Source organism: Salminus brasiliensis, chromosome 22 (genome assembly GCF_030463535.1).
Source record: "Salminus brasiliensis chromosome 22, fSalBra1.hap2, whole genome shotgun sequence".
In the NCBI taxonomy this organism is placed as follows: domain Eukaryota; kingdom Metazoa; phylum Chordata; class Actinopteri; order Characiformes; family Bryconidae; genus Salminus; species Salminus brasiliensis.
In genome coordinates this window covers 9,340,817-9,361,174 of record NC_132899.1, presented here as the reverse complement: position 1 = coordinate 9,361,174, position 20,358 = coordinate 9,340,817, and the positions used below count along the sequence as shown (strand labels likewise).

The window sequence follows — 20,358 nt, the reverse complement described above, 5'->3', positions numbered from 1 at the left end:
GACAGTGGAACGGCTGATTCCTGATTATGCTGAGATCTTTTTGAATCCCTTCCCAGACTCATCTGCATCTACTACCTTCTTTCTGAAGGTAGGGGACCACTGTTGTGCCATTAGGAGGCACTTAACACGTGAGAAGTCAAATTTTGGTACACCTTCACTGCAGAGGCTCTCGAACATCCCACAAAGTCAGTGGTTTCTGAGATGCTACTACCCTTCTCCCAGTGTCACAGTCATCTAAAATGTTAAAAATGACTACCCCTGGTTTGGAATGAACTCAGCCCGGGATGTTACAGATGCAGTGTGACAGAGTTTGTCTATGTGATTTGACTGATATACAAAGGGGCATGTTAATAGGGTACTGGGTGAAAGGTGGTAGCATCTGGGAAACCAGTTAACAACCTGTTGGGATGTTTTAGAGCCACCACAGCGAAGATGCACCAGTTTAACACACATTGAGTGGCACATTAAGACTCCAGTGAGTGGTACAGAATAATTGACACACCACTGTGGAGCAGTTAACCTGTATAATGAACACCTTCCATCACCTTATACAGTCCATGCCACAATGTCTTGCTACTGTCTTCTGAGCCAAGGGTGGATATTCCCACAATTAGGTGGTCATAATATTCTTAATATTGTGTATTGTGTATAATATTGTGTATTACCTCCATTTCTATGTATTGCTCAAATATAGATCAAATGTCCATATTTTATAAAAGACAATGGTCCAAATACTTTCACATGACTGTAGGTATATAGTTAAAGACTTTAGCCCTGTATCTTTTATTGCACAGCTTATCACCTCCCTCTACCCCATTCATAATTTGTCAGTTTCTGGCCACAGGACCCCTGTTGGCCAGATATGATGTGTCTGGTGATGGACTATTCTCAACACAGCAGTGACACTAACATGTTAGTGTGTGTGTGTGTGTGTGTGTGTGTGTGTGTGTGTGTGTGTGTGTGTGTGGTGCTGGTATGAGTGTATCATGTATGTACACACTTCATTCAAGTGCCACTGAATTGAGAGTGGTCCACCACCCAAAATGATCCAGCCAAGAGCGGCTCTGTGGTCAGAAAATGACCATTGAATAGGAGTCAGAGGATGGCTAACACAAACTGTGCACCAACAAATGAGCTACAGTGTAACTGAAGAAGATAATGGTGGAGCTACAAGGGAGCCGTTTCAGATAAAGTGGCCAGGGAGCATGGCTTGAATTGATATAATGTATGACATCTTATTGTTAAAGCCTACGTATATCTGGCATGTTGTAATATGGCTGGGGTTTCAAGGCCAGTTAGACCAAATAGTAAAACGTACTCAACTAAGACAGCCTCTGATTGGCTGGTACCTAATTTATGAGAAATACACTGGTGTTATTAAAGAGCAGCAGAGAGCCGTTCCATTCTGAAGCTGCTGCTCATGGCTGTGATCGATGAAGACGGGACAAATTACACCAGTGGGACACAAGACCAGGACTTAACTGTTCTGTCAGATTTCTTCAGCAGAGAGTGAGTAGTTATTTTACCATTTTGTACATCTTAAACTGCAGACTTATTATTCACTCATTAATCAAGACATATTAATCTACAGCAAAAGGTAGATACGAGAGTGAGAAGTGTAAACCCATGTACTTTATATACCTATATACCCAGATACATTATGTATAACATAACATTAAGCAGAAATGTAGTGCATGACCAAGGCCAGGATTCATAAGGCTACATGACCAGGGCCAGGATTCACAAGGCATTCTTAAGGCTTATCTCTACAAGATATAATCATAACGGCCAAATATAACATTATGACAACCAAAGCTTGATGGAATTAACTTTTTATTAATATTTATGTAGACTGAAACTAATTGTAGGCAATTGTGAAGTTACCAGAGACAAACTGAGAACAGTTTATAAAAGAAATAAAGCATGAGAGGCTGTGCATTACAGTCAGGTTTAGGGCTGCTGTTAAACACAACAAGGTTATTTCAGCCGAAGGGGGAAAATACCAGCGGGCATAGGTTGTTCTTACTTTTCCCTCACAAGACAATTATAATTCTATTAATTACATTTTTAAAGTGATGTTTAAAAGCCATTTCCTCAGTTTTATGTGTTTATATATATATATATATATATAAAATTAAGATCAAATATTATATGTTTAATGGGATGTCATAATTCTTTTCAAATAACTAACCAAATGAGTAGCATAAGTTTCTTTATAACAATAAATGTGTAGATATAGGATTTAGTTGATGTTAGATGTCATACACTGTGGACACCCCTTAACTAAAAATGCATTCTCTTACTCTAAGTTGCAGTACAGTGGACAGTACTGGACAGTGGAGACAGTTACTCCAACAAGAGCAGGACAAACTCTTTTTAAAACCCTGGACTTGAAACAATGAACGAGCTGCTATTCCAATACCTTTGTCTTTATTGTGCATATGTGTTGTACAGTGGCTTCAAATGTGACCTGCTGCTTTATCCAAAGTACAGATTCTTATTCTTATGTTATTTGGATGTGGTGTTTATTTCCTGCCTGTTCTTCTGTAGTGTCGTTCCAGGACACAGAGTGTGTCTTTGGGTTGAGCGTGTGGTCTCTGGCTGTGTGTGTGGTTATTGTGTGTATCCTACTGGTCAACACTGATCTGTTCCTGGCAAAACCACAGCAGGCAACTCTGGACACACTGGCTAATGCTGACCTCAAAACCACCACTGGAGGTGAGGCTCCATCACACACACACACACACCCCACAACCTACTCCTAAAGATAAAACTGTATTCACACACAAACCGCCACCTGCTTCTATCTACTCATTTAAACAGGGAAACAGGCCTGTTCATGCTTCATGCTCTGTTCATGTTTGTTTGTGTGTTTATGGTTTTGATGCTGTGGAAGCAGATGACAGACGTTTTAAAGCCCTCATGCTGTGGGAGCAGACCGGGGCAATCATCATGGCCGTCAGACGCCCTGGATGATCTTTATGCAGAGAGGTGTGTAATTGTGTAATATACTGAAAGTGGAAGAAGACGTTTACATTAATATAAAATATTTATTTTGCTCCTAGAGAAATCAGTGCTGTGTGTGTGTGTGTGTGTGCACGTGTTTGTGTGCAGGAAGCCTCTGAGCTGTCCTCTCTAAGAGCCCAGCTGGACATACTGGGTGTTCATTTGTATGCAGTGGTTAAAGAGAGCGTTGAGACAGAGATCCAGAACTTCAGACCCTACTTTAATGGAGAGATCTTCCTGGATGAGCAGGTCAGAGGATGTTATATTACACTGCAGGCTGATATTATATTGTCTCTTTTTCATTTAGAAATGAGTAGACACATCTATTCATTTGGTCCACCTATGTTATAAATTCCTTGACTGGGTAATGTGGCAATGGCAGTTCTCAGTGCACCAGTGTGGTGTTTTAACACATGACCACCTGGCTGGCTTGCTCACTGGGGGTCTTGGATCCTTCATGTCTTCTTACATTATTTCTTTTTGGTATCTGTTTTTTTCTAATTACTAATTATGTAAAGCTGCTCATTTGACTTGACTTGGCTTGACCTCAGTAACAGCCAATCAAAATCCACTGTCAATAAGACAGCAACAAATAAACAACCAAATAATAAATTAATATTAACACTTACGTTTGTCCTGATGGCAGTAGTGATATTTTGTGGCAGGTCTACAATAATCAGAATGAACTTTTAAAATATGCAGTTCAGTCAGCTAAATATGTGTAAATGTAAACGCTTCAAGACTTGGGTTCGATACCGAAATGTTTTAAAAAAGGAAAAAAAAACAACATTGGAGCTCTCTTTTAACATCATAATAAATCTCTTTCTGTAATATTTTTTAATATACATTTCAATTGTAACCCTTATTCTCCTGAACATAAATTCTGTACAGTCAAAACTATTTGTCTGTTTATCTACAAATTCCAAAGCCAATCATCAATATCATCTTTGGCGTATCCGAATAATCTAACTCATGGAGGTGGAAGTGAATGTAGAATGGAGGTTAACAGTTTAAACCTCAAAATCTAAATGATCCATATCATAAGCAATAACATCAACGATTAAGAAAAAAACTGAAATAATCCCAAATAATTTTTATAATAAATAAAAAATGACTAAATATGAAAATTAAATAACTGGAATGCTAATTTCCACACTATAGTCTCTTTTGAAAACTGAAAGTAATTCTTTTTTAATGAATACTAATGTAAAAGCGTTGAGACTAAAATGTGCTAAAGGCACTTTGCATGTGGTTTCACTTTACACCACTGATACAAAAAATAAAAAATACAGCCCAAAATACGAAGCACAGCTTACCCAGTGCAGTTGAAACCATTTGATAATTTACCACAGTAATATGATTTAAGGAAACTTCTGTGCATATTGGAACACTGTACAGCTCTCTGACTCTGCCAGCAGGGGGAGCTGTGCACTCACTGCTAACTACCATGGACCTTGAGGAGACCCATTGGTTCATGAGCTACTGAAGGCTTTCTTTTTATTCACCCCCTGTCTTAATATCAGCATGAAGCAGGGTGCGCTTCATGTAAATTACTGTATATGTAAAGGAAGGCAAATAATTTTAATTTAGCAAATCATGTGGTAATGAGGAACTGTTGTGGGTGCTTTAGTAAAAAAAGTTTAATCAAGCAAAATCAAACAAAAATGATTTAAATTTGTCGCTATTGTTGTTAATTATGTCCTGTTTTATGTTGCAGAAATGTTTTTATGGTCGAAAACAGAGGAAGATGAGCTGTCTGGGTCTCCTTCGAGTTGGGGTGCTGCAGAACATTCTGCGAGTTTGGCTGCAAGGTTACATGGGAAACAAGAAGGGGGAGGGGTTTATCCTGGGAGGCCTTTACGTGATTGGACCAGGGTGTCAGGTGATTCTCCACAAACATTTACATTTGGAATTAGCAGATGCTCTTCTTCAGAGCGACTTACAAAAGTGCTGCACTGTTTTTTTCAGAAAACACCATTAGCTAGTTTATATTGGCTAGGATCCAAAAGATACCTCAAAGAGGGCACAAATCCTTGTATAGAACCTGTATGGACAAAAGTACTGGGACACTCACAGTATTGGGACACTTGGCACATTCATTGTTTCTTCTGAAATGAAGGGTGTTAAAAAGAGTTTATCCTGCTTTTGTTGGAGTAACTGTCTCTACTGTTCAGGGATGAAGACTTTCTGTTAGATTTTGGAGCATCGCTGTGAGGATTTGATTTCGTTAGAAAGGCCAATATGGTAGATGATGAGCACCCCACCTCAACCCCAACTCATCCCAAAAGTACTGGATGGAGCACCATCCATCATTCCAGAGAACACAGTTCTTGCACTGCTCTACAGATCCATGCTGGGGGCTTTATTCCCCTCTAGCCCACGCCTGGCATTAGGCAGCATGATGCCAATAGGTTCATCATGTTTATCTGCTCCAGAGAGTCCTATTCTATTGACAGTACTTCTCTACAGGGACAGGACCAGCTGAGTGTGTGCACATCTGCATATCAACCATATTGATCTCTTATACAGTAGCAGAATCAGAAGTTATTCTCTTGTTTTTACATTGTTTTTTTCTCTGTGTATTCACAGGGTATTCTAATGGAGCACCAGGAGAAGGAGTTTGGGGATAAGGCTGATCTCAGATCAGTGCTGGAGGCTGTGAGGAGGGTAGAGAAAGCTGAATTGAAAAGATCTGCTTCCTCGGACCCAGATTAGGCGTGAACCTGCATTAAAGGGTGTGTCCCAGCTGCGTATGAATTACTAATACTAACTTGTTTTTATTGAGTACTAAGTATGTAGTATAGATAAGTGGACAGAAAACAACATCAAAAAACAACAACATGTCTTGGTTATGGTTACGCTACACACTATTATCCCACAATTTATTATTCCACAAATGGAAAGGGAGGAGCTCCTCACGTCTGGGACAGTTATTAGAAAAAAGGGCGGATAATGATGCTGTGCAGCGGCAACAGTGGCTGGAGAACTTGCAGTGATGTATGCTGGCATGGCAAAATTTCATCACTTCCCGTTAAACGGGTTAGTATGTTCATACTTTGTGTACTAACCTGCCACATTGACTAGTATGTAGCCTATACCTTATAGTATTAGTGTGTAGTACTTAATCAGGACACAGCCAAAATTACTTTCAGAAAGGCAGCATCCACTGGCACTGCTATGACGTTGGTTGTTACCAAGTTACATCTTTATTTCTATGATTTTCTTCATTTAGATGCCAAATATTTCAGATCTGTTAGATTTTCAGTCTAACTTTCAGGCTGCAACTCTAGTGTTTCTCGCTCCTAAGGCGCTCCTAATGCAGCTCATAAAGTCCATGCTAATTGGCTGATGAGTTGAAGGGTTTAATAAGCTGTGGCCTGCTTAGACTCAAGTTTGCAAACGTTTTCTGCTCCAAAATATGAAATAATCCATGGAAATATAGATATTTGACAAAATAGGGCATTTTGCCCTATTTACCCTATTTTTCAATTGACTGTAGTTCAAGTTTCTGCTTAATCCATGCATGAGAATGCCTCTCCTTCTTTTACTTGGGTTGTCTTCATATAAGAATACCAGCTTTAATATTAGCATGCACAGTTTTTGTGCCGCTTCTGCTGTTTTCAACCTGCCATCTGTGTGTGTGTGTGTGTGTGTGTGCGCAGTGATGCTGTGGGATGGGAGAGTGTTCATGACGGACTGATTCTAAACTCTGTAGGCCGGATCAGTTTTGATGCCTTACTCTCTCAAACCAGCAAAACGAACCATATCCAGTCACAATACACTGTGTAGATGTTTCTTTTTTTCTTAGACACATATACATTCACTAAAATTCATATTTCACTCCTTAAACACATTATTGATTATGCTTCACAGTACAGACATGTTACAATGAGGGAGCTGTTGATTGGTTGCACGTCTCAGTGCTGAAGTAGGCAGTGTAGTCTTTCCCTGTTTGCTCTAATGAACTTGCATTGACAATGTGCTTTGCTTTGCACCATTTCAGCCTTAATCTACATGATTCAAATGTGTCAACTGTTTGAACATTAATAAAATGTTACCACAACACAATTACTGTCTCTCTCTTTACTTACTGCGGTGAAGCAACTTGAAACAAATTAGACCCAGAAGTACCAGCTTTGCTTACTTCATTTCCAAACCCTTTATGAGCTTAAACTCTAACAGAAAGACCAGCTCAGAAGCACAAAGGCGACCAACTGTGCCTAACATGTAAAACTCTGACCTTTAATGAAATCTTTTGACCTTTTTAGTTAATGATGCATTAAAAATGTGTTTTATAATTTTAAAAAAATTGTACGTATATGTTTTATCATACACACACATACACACCTCCAAGTAGTAAATCCAGTAACTGATCTAGAAGTTAATCTTTGAAAAAATGATTATACCATATAAATAATAATTATGAGACCTAAGGATTTTTAGAGATGGGAAAAACAATGTTTTGTGTAGAAAGGAACATTGGAGGTCATATCTTATGGGTTTATTTACATTATTATAGCAACAAATAATGTCTTCACATTTAAAAGAGTACACTTTTAATAAGTTCAAAAACTGAGCACACCTCTCAGGCAAAAAAACAAGAGGTGCCCAAATCCTTAGTCAGTCAACAGGTCCACAAAAAGAGCAAGAGCTACCAATGTCCACACATTTTAAAATGACAACATTCAAAGGAATTATCTTATACAATATGTTCAAATCAATTTCTTCATCTTTATTGGACACACAACATTTCTGGGGCTAAGGCCTCAGTTGTCTTCTGGGAGGTATATCTAATAAAACTGAGCCCAGGCAGAAATCCAGCCCTATCCTAAGATTAGCATTTCTAGTTTGGTGGAATTTAGGCCATTTAATACGTGACCGTGCAGTCGCTGACTGACAGACTGACTGTCTGACAGACATCTGCTACACCCAATGGCGAACTTGTCGGAAACTCAGCCAACCAATCAGCAGCAACAAAGTCAACCAATCAGCAGCAACACAGTGGACAGGGTTCTTGTTGCCGGTGTGAATACAGGGGTCATGAGCTCATTCAGAAACGGCTGTAACAGGTAAGAATTTCCCTGAGCTTTATTAACAGCCTGTAATCGACACTTTTTCAGTTCTTAGCAGCATTAGATGAGTGAAGAGTGGCAGTGTAGAGTACAGCAGGAACAAAGGCTGACACCACTTTTTAATCCATCTTTCATGAACACCAACCAACCCTTTATGGAAGCTTGTTCCAGTGCTTCATCCAGCAGTATGGCAAACCTTACATTATCTTACTATGTCAAAATTTTGTTTTATTAAATTTCAAAGGCAATTATTTCATATTTTTCAGTAATGAACCTTTAAATGTTTCTGGTGGTTCCTGGTGGTTTTGTCATGAGGTCTATTGGTATTCTGTGTTTACTTGATGATGGTTGATCCTACTGATTCCTAATGGTCTCTATTAAGCCATTTTTCATTAGGAACCAAAAACAACCTAAACTGTCACATTACTTCCAGATACAAAGTAAAAAATCTAGAAGATAAGTCATACAAATTTTAGTTGTAAAAATGTGATGAATACAAATGTATTTATTATGCTGTATTGCTTTAGTTCAGAACACTTATTTCAGCAGGATGTAACGAGACCTCAGTTTGTCGTTGGACAGTCCCCTGACCTTCACACACACACACACTCATACCATGGGGTCCACACAACGGCAGGGCTCACCAACAACCCCTCGAGTGGGCCGTCACAGGAACAGATCACTGTCTCCAAATGATCGGCTGCAGGGTGGAAACTCCATGATAGAGGGTGAGTTTGTGTGTGAATAAATTCTTATTATTTCTCTGTGTGTGTGTATATATATATATATATATATATATATATATATATGCTCCATTCAGTATATTTGAGTTGGGGAATTGGGGATGAGGTGGGGTGGTGATCATTCAACATCCTGACCCCTCTAACACTTCTGTTGCTGAATGCAATCAAATCCCCACAGCAATGCTTCATAATGTCTAGACAGTAGAGACTGGTACTCTTTACCTTGATTTAGTAAGAAACTCAATAAATTAACAGGTGTCCCAATACATTTGTTCAGTGTCTGTGTGTGTGTTTTCTCCCTTAGTATCATTATGGAAATAAAGTTATGAGTCAAAATCAGACGTGTGTGTGTGTGTGTGTGTGTGTGTGTCTGTATGTGTGTGTGTAGGTGATGATATGGATAGTGAAAGGTTAACAGTGACCGTAGATCAGACACTTGATGGCCGCCTGGGCTTCAGTGTTCGAGGAGGAGCGGAACACAGCCTGAACATCTTTATCAGCAAGGTGGAGCCAAATAGTGCTGCAGGTGAGTGTCTCTGTGTGTCTGTCTGTTATGTGTTTATACATTTTGTCATTATGTGGTTGCTACCTGCCTGCCCTTCAGAAGGATTGTGTGTATGTTTGTGTGTGTTTAGAGCAGGCCGGTCTGTGTGTGGGTGATAAGCTACTGGAAGTGAACGGTATCAGTCTGGAGAACATCAGCATGAACAGTGCAGTGAAGGTCCTCTTGGGCCACCACCGGCTCCGACTGGTTTTCCAGCGAGTAGGCTGGGTTCCTGGGGTGAGATACTCCAATGAGAAAACCACCTGGTGAGCAGCACACAAGAGGGCTAAATGCTGCTGATATTAAAAAATATATATTATATATATATATATATATATATATATATATACTTTTTTTATATAGTGTCTAATAAAATCACCAGAGGCTGTGTGTGTGTGTGTGTGTGGGTGTGTGTGTGTGTGTGTGTGTGGGTGTGGGGGTGTGTTTTTTTAGGGTAGATTTGATCCACAGGAGGATGGTGGTGGAGGAAGGTGTAGCTTCTTTCTCAGACAGTGGTTCAGACGGAGCTCTTTGTCGGACAGTTAATCTACAGACGTCCCTCTCACAGCCCTACCTGGGGCTCAACATCCGCGGAGGCACAGAGTATGGCCTGGGCATCTACGTCTCAAAGTGAGTGCAGCTCTGCAATGCAACAGTGAGAATAAGGCAAATGGGTCTCAGGCACAGACAGTGTATTGCAATATCAGCAATATGGTTTACCATCGCAAAATAGTACTGTGGTATACAGTTATTGTGTTTTGAGTCTCATCCTACCTCATTTTAAAACCAAAAAATGACAAAGCTGGATAGCATTAGATTAGTCAAAATGATAACAGTCTGATCACCACAGAAGAAATTCAAGTCTGGTTGAGGCAAAATGAGGTTCAGTTTGCAGTTAGTTCCCTAACAATGGCCGTCCCCAACATCGGCCACTTCTGCAAATTATGCATTAAATGTAAGCTCTCACCTTAGAGAGGGATTTATGTCTTTTCTTACAGAACATCCTAGGGGTACTTGCCACTGTTTTCAGGCACATTTGATATATGTTTGTCTCACCTGTTTTCAGAAGTGTAATATTAACAATCAGTAAGCACAGGCTCCCATCACACTGTGGCTTTTTTAAATGCACATGAAGCGTATTTGGCAGTGCGCAGTATTAGCGTTATACCGCCCAAACCTATACTTGCTTCTCAGATCTTTGTACCTTAAACGTCCTAGTGGTTCAGATGAGTTGTGAAATGATACCATGATGAAAACATTACGTTTATTTTAATGTATTTGCTTTTTTAAGCATAATTTGAAATGGTTCATAATTAAAAGATAATGAGTAAGTGGAAAAATATGATTGTCATTAGATTAGATATTGGAGTGACCTCTAAAATAACAAACATATTTAACAGACATATTTGTTTTGTTCACTATTTTGATAAGATTTAGCTTCTGCACAAAAAATTGCTAATGTCACAGGCCTGAAAACAAATGGCTGTGTTAGGTATAGTCTCACAAGACAAACTCTTGTCTATCTATTTTGTTTCTTTGCACAGTTCTTTGACAAGGAAGAGACATTTAATTGACATGCAAAATATCCAGCTACAGACTGTTGGATTTGTATAATGTGTAGAAGCAGGTGATTTTTAAAAGAAGACCACAATAGAAATCTAACCATGGGAAATGTGTGGTGTGTGCCAGCAAACGCAAAGACCTCATAATTCCTGTACAAAGGCAGGCATGCGTGTACATCGTCTGTGCCCTCTGAAAGGCTTGTTAATGTCAACAGTGTTTCCCATTGATTGCACTGATCAAATCCACATCAAAGTAGCCAATCAGATCGCAGTTGCTAGATTGGATGAGCTCTCACCCAATATAATGAGAAATTATAGAGCAGTCACTACACAGCTACCCTACCAAGCTGGATCCAGACTTTCCAGAGAAATTCTAAATTCTCAGAAAGATCTCTCAGTAAACTACTAGTGAGAAATAATTCATCTAAGGTTATTGGTGGAGATGGCCATACCTTCTAATGTCATAAGTACAGACAGCACCTCTGCACTGTCTGAGTGATCATAATACAGACAGACGTGTCCTGTTAGTTTGACTTATTGATTGATTGTTTGTTTGTTGGTCTGCAGGCTGGATCCAGGAGGGCTGGCAGAGCAGGGCGGGATTAAGATGGGCGATCAGATCCTGTCGGCCAATGGAGTGAGCTTTGAGGATGTCACGCACAGCAGAGCAGTGGAAGTCCTAAGAAGCCAGTCACATGTAAAGCTGACTATAAAGGTGAGCTGGAATACTCTTTTACACACACTTCTACACACAGTTACACACAGTTCAAAAGTTTGGAATTACTTCTACGATTTGATTAATTGATATCTGAATCCAAACAACAGAAGTTGTAACTAGGTTTTGTTCAGTATTTAAACCATTAAAAGTTACAGTTTTCAGTAATTATATTCTTGAAATGTCTTTTTAATGAACTTATCAGCTGGATATTAAATTATAAAAAAAAATAGAAGTCTTAAAGCTTCAAAATTGATTTATTAAACCTATGATTCCAAACTAGTGAACAATAGTGTAAACACACACTTCTCCTCCACAGCCAAGCACACTCTCCTTACACCCAGGCAATGAAGATAAGGTAAAGCAGCAGCTGGTCTATGAGTGTAATGTGCTACTCTAGATCCTGTGTATAGGGGTGTGTGTGTGTGTGTGTGTGTGTGTGTGTGTGTGTTTGTATGTGTATGTGTGTGTGTGTGTGTGTGTGAGAGGGAGAGAGAGAGAGAGAGGGAGAGAGCGCCAGGTACTGTGTGCATTATTTACAGCTCTGTAGGATCAGATGTGATCCGGCAGACTCCCTTAGCTTTGAACTATGAACTCTCTCTGCTCTGTCTGCCTTATGCTAATAACAGTCATGTAGTGCACATATAGCATTATTATTATTATTATTATTATTATTATTATATAATAATAATTATTATTATTATTCCCAACTTAACTTGAGAAGAGTAAAAGTTGCAACTCATCTATTCAGCTTCTATTAGAGTAAGAACTGAAGTTTGTTCTTCTAGTTTTATGTACTTTCAGTCTAAAATAATTGATGTACAACATAGTTTGCATTGACCAACAGCAGTACAGATGCTGAATAGCATAATTTGTTATTTAAGTAGAAGTAAAAGTGTAATTATTTACACACTATTTACAATATATATTAAAAATATCTCTGAGTAACAGGTCTTTTGAGAATAGCCTTAAAGTAGAGAGAGAGCATGTCGGAGAACTGCGGTTTCACTGGATTTAAAGTTTTTTAAAACAATTTATCTTACTGTATTATTTTATATAGTATTTTACTCAAGGTATTATTAAAGAAGCACAATTATTGGGTAAAAATTACTAAAAATAATTATTTTGTGTCCTGGATTTTAGAATAAATGTACTACTTTGCTTAGAATAAATTTAGGTTCATTACAAGTACTTAACATTTACATTTAATTATTGTAAATGTAACTTAAAATAACTTGAATGTAAAATTAACTTTTTGTAAATTAACTAAGATAAAGCCAGAGAACCAGTTTCTTATTTCAAAGAAAAGTCAAAGGCATTTACAGTGTACAAAAAATGCAGGCAATTGACTCGATAAAGCACTGTATTACACTATACACCAATCAACCATGACTAAAGTCATCTGGTTACAATGGAACCTGTCAAGAGGTGGATATATTGGGCAGCAAGTTACCAGTCAGTTCTTAAAGGTGATCTGTTAAAAGCAGAAAAAATGGGCAAGCATAAGAATCTAAGCTGCTCTAACAAGAGCCAATTTATGATGGCTAGGTGACTGAGTCACAACCCCTCAAATGTTTTCCAAAAATGAACAACTGGCGAACCAATGACCCGGTCCTGGACGCCCAAGGCTTATTAATGCAATCCATAGAGGTACCACCTCACAACATACAGGACTTCAAAGATCTGCTGCTAATGCCTTGGTGCCAGATACCACAGGACACCAAGAGGTCTTGTGGAGTTCCTCAATAGAGCAGAGCTGCAGCACAAGTGAGACCTAGTAATCCATAGCATATCTAATCCTCATGTTTGGGTTCAGAATCCTATGGCTTTAGTCATTTCTAACTTTCACTCGGGGGAATGTGTTTAAGTTAAAAATGTTTGTTTCATTTGACCCGCAGGAGGCAGGGAGATACCCTGCCTATCAGGAGATGGTGGCAGAATACACCTGGATGGACAAACGTAAGAGCCATTTTTTAGGCTAACTATGGCTTATTTTCCTATGCTATGAATACTATTTATATGATATTGCACAAATGATAACTTAAATATTAATCCTAATAAAATAAAATGTAGTGTAGTATTCAAGTTTAAAATCTGCACCTTACACAGAATTTCCCTACTTGTTCTATGAGTCTGAAATACACTATATAGGCAAAAATATTGGGACGCCTACTCATTCATTGTTTCTTCTGAAGTTAAAGAATAAAGAGATTTTTTGGAGTAACAGCCTCTACTGTCCAGGGAAGGCTCTCTACTAGATTTTGGAGCATTGCTGTGAGAATTTGATTGCATTTAGCAGCAAGAGAGGTAGTTAGGTCAGGATGTTCGATGATTACCACCCCACCTCATTCCGAGCTCATCCCAGTTCATCCCAAGCTCATCCCAATTCATCCCAAAAAGTATTGGATGGAGCACCAACCATCACTCCAGAGAACACAGTTCGACTGCTTCACAGCTTAATGCAGGAGGGCTTGATACCCCTCTAGCCCATGTCTGGCATTAGGCATGGTGCCAATAGGTTCATGTTTATCTGTTCCAAAGAGTCATATTCTATTGGCAGTACTTCTCTATAAGGACTAGAAAGGCTGTGTGTGTGTCTGTAGCTGTTTCAGATATGAGATATAAACAATTCTGCGCTTTAAAACAACCAAGAGTTTGGTGTGGGATTTTTCTTAATAACAGAGAAAGGATGATATTGGTGAATGGGGCCCATTACTATTACAGTCACACAGTAAGGCTTCTATGGGTTAATTGTAATTCTGTGATAATACTGTGTTCACCTGCTGTCTTTTTTCCATCTCTCTCACAGGGAGTAGTAGAATGTTCCATTCCTCCTCGCAGGGGTCTGACTCGCAATCATCTGCCTCCTCCCTGTCTTCTGAAACGCCCCTAAGCTCCATTGCCGGACTTTCCCAGGCTACACTGCCTCTCTGCCAGCCCTTTGGAGCCCAAATGGCTGACATGTCCAGCTTTACAGATGTCTCTTTTTCCCTGGACCCCTCTGAGAGCTCTTTAGAGACAGAGCAAGTGGAAACGAGTTTGAGCCGAGGCCCCGTTGAGCTGCTGCTAGATTCAGCTATCCGTAATGAAGGAGGGGAGAAGGAAGAAGGAGGAGCAGGAGAAGAAAAGAAAGAGGGGAGAAAAACATCTCTCCTGATGGCCCTGAGCAGGCCTAGTCCACCCATCCGCAGGACACAGAGCCACATTACCGGTCAGGGATATTACAGGAAATAGACACATCTCACAAGACAAGGCAAGATGAGTTTCATTAGCATCTCTTTCTATCTCCCTCAGAGGACGAGCAGAGGAAACAGAAGAAGAAGCAGAAGGAAAACAGAGATGGATGCAGGAGCCCCACACAGCGCTTCAAAACTTTATTTGGTTTGCGCTGGAAGAGGGACTCCTCCAAATCTCTATCCAGATCCAAGCCTGGCCGTGGTACTGCTGCCTTCTGAACAATAATATGTGAAGAACATGACCTAGTAAAGCCTCATGCACCTCATAATCTTTTTTACTCCCATATATTCCCATTGTTTTTAGACCCTATACAAATATAGTTTTTTTAAGCACTCTAGTAATCCTTTGAACTGACACTAAATGGACATACTTTATATGTGAGCTCATCCTGACCTCACTAACCCTATATCACTGGATATAGTCAAATTCTCACAGCAATTCCTTTCTTCCCTGTCTTCCCAGTCTTCCCTGGTCTTTCCAGTAGAGACAGTTACTCCAACAAAAGCAGGATAAACTTTTTTGTATATATACCTTTGATTTCAGATAAAACTGAAAAAATCTGATGTATGAGATTTAGGTTTGACAACTGGTTACTGAATAGTTAATAGAGTGATTCAGCAGAAAGTCCACTAGATGTCAGTAGTCTGTCAGATCTTTTGTGTGAATTTACACTTCTCTGGAACAGCCAACACTGCACCCTAAACCACAAAAAAAGTCTGCAAGCACCCTATTGGCCACAGATCAACATTGTATAAATGTTAGGCTTTGTTGGATCACCTTCATTACATATCATAACTCAGAAAAATCTGTGAGTTCTCCCAGTAGTAGATCAGATATAAGTAATGGCAGCCATTCGGGGTTCTGTGGAAAGTAGTTAATGAAGACCTGGGTTTCTTAAGTTTGACTGTTTACCTGTTGGTAAGTGAATAATTTGGGTTCTCAGTCATCCTTGAACCTGCTTATGATCCACCAGGTATTATGAATCACGGACTGTCTGACTTGGACCTACTTAGTCAGGTAGAGGAAATGGCTATGAAACTACTGCAGGAGGAGGATGTGACTGTTGTCATGGAGATTTGCAGAAGGGTAATAAAAACTGTAAAATATAAGACAGACATTACTTACACAGTTCCCTGATGTATAGTAACCAATGAACTGCTATAGCCAATTAATCCAATAATAATTAAAGCCAATAAAAATATCTTCATAGATTCTCTATTCATGAACTTTATTGTATTGTATTTGCAGTATACAAAGGAGCGCTCACTAAGCACTCTAGTGCTCCCTCTGATGGCTATCCTAGACAGACCGGAGAAACTCCTGCTACTGAGGGAAATCAGGTGGGAAATCTGTAGAGGATGTGTACTGGAACGTGATTGAATAGTGTTCTCTCTTAATCAACCAGTTCCCTAGGAAATCCAGTTTATTCTTAAATCTGTATAAAACCTATAGGCGAACTGTGCTTGATTATGTCTCCTTGCTCAATACATTTTCTTTCTCTTTCAGAATGCTCGTCTCGAAGGATGATCTTCAGCAGTTTAACAGTATGGTGGCCCTCTTGGAAGAAGAGGCCTATGACATACTGAAAAGACGTTCTCGTAAGTTTGACCGTCACAGATCATTAAAGATATTCAGCAGAAAATCACATTTACAGTTCCCAATCTGAACCCTAAGGTTAGTCGTCTTTACATTTGCACAGAAGCAATGGGGCTAATATAGCTGACAGCTAATGGATATTCACTCTCCAACAATTAGTGCTCTGCAAATGGCAAGGACCTAAGTCCTCACACAGTCCTCGTTAAATAGTCTCAAATAGACTTGGTTACTGACTTGGTCATTAAAGCAGGAAACCTGAGATACCAAACATGTCCCATTTGATTGATTACATATAGAGTTTGATTTTTAATATTTTTACTGTGTGTAATGTTCTCACTTGCTTCTGTCTGCTGTAGGAAGGTCCTCGCCTCTCCGTTCTCCAAAGGCTGGCCATACTCCCAAACCCCACCTTATTACACCCGTCCCCGGTGAGAGAGCCATATCTAAATGACCTCCCACATGATTTAGGATTGCATTAGGATGTGATATAATGAGGAATGTCATCACATTATTGTGTGTAATTAGTTGGATTTGTCTTGTTTGCTCAGATTTGAACCTAAGGAAGATTAGTTTTGGCCTTTTATTAAGCAGTACATTAGTTATGAATGTACTATTTGCAATAATTCATCATTATACTGTACGTTATCCACTCTTGTCTTCAAGTGAACGCAGAGTCTGTGTTCCATACAATGACTGCATACACCAACCAATACTAACCAATTACTCTATACATCACATCTCCACCGCACATGGTCCCATTACGACAATTTGATTGTAATATGTGTGTGTTTCAGACCAGCTGGGTCGTTTTGAGCTTCAGCCAGCCGAGGATGTGGACAACCAGAACCAACTGCTGAAGGAATTGGAGCGCCTTTGTGTGACTCAGCAACAAAGTGATGTGCTGGAAACGTCCAGACCTTTCTCACCTTTGCTGGACATTCCTGTGGACAGCTATTCCCACCCAGACTCCAGCAAACCCTCCAGAATGTCCTCTATATTACCCAACTGGCTACTGACAGAAAACACATCTCCTGCCACAGAGAATAGCGCCGTCAGCTCAAATGAGGACTTGCCTCATTTGGAAAATGCCACCTCAAAAAGGTGGAGGTTTCCATTTAGAAATGGACATTCAGAGAACAGAGAAGCGAACAGAAGAGATAATGGACAGGATGTGTTTTTCACTGTAGTAGACGCTCCTCGCCCGAAAAGGCCGCTGTTGTCCCAGGTCTTTGGTCCGCTCAAGAGATCACAGAGCTCCACAGTGCCCTCTCTGGAACACAGTGAGCAAAAGCAGAGGAAAGTGGTGTGTTGCGGTTCTGTGGGTGGTCACCAGAATGACCAACCCGACCAGGAGTATGAACTGAAAACTGTCAGCATCAGCAAGACCAAGCAGTCACTGGGTAAGAATGTCCAGTTCAAAACTATCAGTCTGAACAGTGTTAATACACTATACAGTGTGTCCCAAAGTTTGTAGACACTTGCTATTCAAGCATTTCTTCAGAAATTAAAGGTTGTAATATGGAGTTTGTAACCATTTGCTGAAGTAACAGCCTCTATGCTTCTGGAAAGACATTTCTGTGAGGAGTTGATTGAATAAGATAATTTTTGAGATTAGCTACTGATGATGGATGATCAGTTTTGAATCACAAACGCCACCCCAACTCATCCCAAACGTATTGAATGGAGCTCCATTACTCCAGAGAACACAGTTCCAGAGCTCCTTTGCTCTGGGGGGCTTTATACCGCTCTAGATGACACTTGGCATTGGGAGTGAGACGGCTGCTCCAGAGCATCCCATTCTACTCCTCAATGCTTTTCTATGGAGATTATGCATTTAAGTTAAATGAGTTGATGAAAGATCCAGCAGAGACCTTTTATTCAGAGTAGTGTCACACAGCCACACTGTTATTCTACAGCACACAGTAAAGGCCACACTTTTTTTGATTGACTCTTAGCATGCTATCTAAAACATCAAGGCTTAACCAAGTACGATCAAATATTCCCCAAAAATAGAACCACCAGCTCATTGCAGCTGTTAAAAATTACATTCAGAACACTACATGTATGTTTCTATTATGAAGGTATCAGTATTTCCGGTGGTGTTGAATCCAGGGTGCAGCCTATGGTCAAAATTGAGAAGGTTTTTCCGGGAGGAGCTGCATCTTCCAATGACATACTGAAGGTATTACAAAAGCACATTCATTACTGTTATTTAAAATGTAAAATGTACTGTATTGTCCAAAAGTCTGACAGTCATGGAAATGGTTTAAAACCATTTATGGTTCCTTAACTATATTAAATATCACTAAATAGCACTGCTCAACCCAGTCATGCTGATCACTCTGTAGCAAGTGGTGCTAAAGTGGTATGTTGATTATACTGATATATTGGTACTGGTGTCACAACAGTACTTACTAGGGGTGTAACGATACACTCAGCTCTCAATTCCATTTGATTCACGACACTGAGTTGGTCTGTGCATTGGCAAGAACCTGGCGATACGATACATATCACAATGCAGGATTGTGGTTCTGTATTTTTAATTTTTTATTATGAAATTTTAGGAAAACTGTCATCACACAGTCGTGTGTGTAAAATCTGAATAGAAGAGAATTTGACAAAGAACAACATTTCTAACTAGTGTTCAGGGTTTAATTACACCACAAAATGAACCACTGTCTGCCACCAATCTTTACTTGTGAACTATTACTTAACAATCAATACTGTATTTTTAAGAATTGATACAGTATTGCAAAACATCACATGGCTGCATCCATGGTGTTCCGCTACTACTAATGAGACTAGTGCTTGGAGGTGGGCACATGATATGACCATGGTGGAGTAGATTGTTGATTAGTGCTAGTTGCATGGATAACATGAATAATGGAATGCCTGTTCTCCACAATGCATTGTCACATTTCTGTATTGCGACTATTGCAGTTTTTTTGCGGTTGCATCATTACACCCCTAGTATTGATGACTGTCTGTGATTGTCAGGGCGAGCAAATCTGTCTCAAAATCAGCCCATTTGATTGACTTATTCTCTTTACATATGCAAACTAAATATGATCCAAGACCAGATATTTGGAAAATATGATGCTGCATTTTTAGCACTAACGCCTTTCACTGCTGTAAAGTGCAAATACTCATTTATAGTAAATGGTGCAGGACGTCACTCTTCTATTTTCTCCTGCTTTTTCTTTGGTGTCTGTGTACATTGTTTTCTAATCTTATTTAATCTTATTTCAGTTCATATTCTCATCTCTCTCAGGCTGGGTTTGAGCTGGTATCTGTGGACGGGGTTTCCTTGCAAGCCATCACCCATCAGGATGCTGTGGAGATCATCCGTCAAGCTTTCAGCAACAAGCACACAGATCCCATGAGGCTAGTGGTGAAGGTCCCCAAACACCCCTGAGTTAGACAGGCTGTTAAACAATGTGCCTTAAGCCAGAGCATCACTTACTGAAAAAAGACCCAGGTGATAATCCCGGGTCCAAAGTCTGGAATCACAGCAAAAACATTAAAACTGTTAAAGTGCAGCCATCTTTAGCCTCCATTTAGACTTCATTAGACGTATACACTGTCTTGTATGTGGACACATGAATGCATTCTGTGCACCCCTGTTGTTTTCACAAGCATCATATGAATTTATACAGATGTGAAGTTTCGTTTCAGACTGATCCTGAAGCAGTAAAGCCATTTGTGGGCATTTTAAAATGAAGACTTTGCAGTGGGTTGTTTGATTTTGTAGGTAATAGTGATGTATGTTGTATGATTGTGTAGGTGTATCAGACTAAGGTCTTGGATAGTTTACTGTTTTCCCCAGTTCGGTACATCTTAACCTTTAACTTAATTATTAAAAGTAGAATAGGACAGTACAATA

At 39.6% G+C, this 20,358-nt stretch overlaps 1 protein-coding gene and 1 pseudogene across 1 annotated transcript; both read left to right on the top strand.

Annotated features, from left to right (window-relative positions):
* The first annotated feature begins 1,043 nt into the window (after positions 1-1,043).
* LOC140543983 (peroxiredoxin-like 2A) lies at positions 1,044-7,060 on the top strand (annotated as a pseudogene).
* Positions 7,061-8,694: 1,634 nt separating this feature from the next.
* pdzd7b (PDZ domain containing 7b) lies at positions 8,695-19,890 on the top strand. The gene is made up of 15 exons (XM_072667926.1): positions 8,695-8,806; positions 9,210-9,347; positions 9,457-9,631; positions 9,819-9,995; positions 11,495-11,642; positions 13,541-13,601; positions 14,452-14,853; positions 14,937-15,080; positions 15,853-15,965; positions 16,128-16,219; positions 16,386-16,477; positions 16,832-16,903; positions 17,270-17,875; positions 18,557-18,657; positions 19,747-19,890. The coding sequence occupies exons 1-15, from the start codon at positions 8,695-8,697 to the stop codon at positions 19,888-19,890; spliced, it is 2,577 nt and encodes an 858-aa protein (XP_072524027.1).
* Positions 19,891-20,358: the final 468 nt, after the last annotated feature.

What these genes read in the sequence shown, in the direction of transcription:
- pdzd7b (XM_072667926.1), top strand. Translation starts at nt 8,695, where the DNA reads ATGGGGTCCACACAACGGCAGGGCTCACCAACAACCCCTCGAGTGGGC. An exon ending in CCTTATTACACCCGTCCCCG is followed by an intron (nt 16,904 to 17,269) that starts GTGAGAGAGCCA and finishes TGTGTGTTTCAG; the next exon opens with ACCAGCTGGGTCGTTTTGAG. An exon ending in CAAGACCAAGCAGTCACTGG is followed by an intron (nt 17,876 to 18,556) that starts GTAAGAATGTCC and finishes TCTATTATGAAG; the next exon opens with GTATCAGTATTTCCGGTGGT.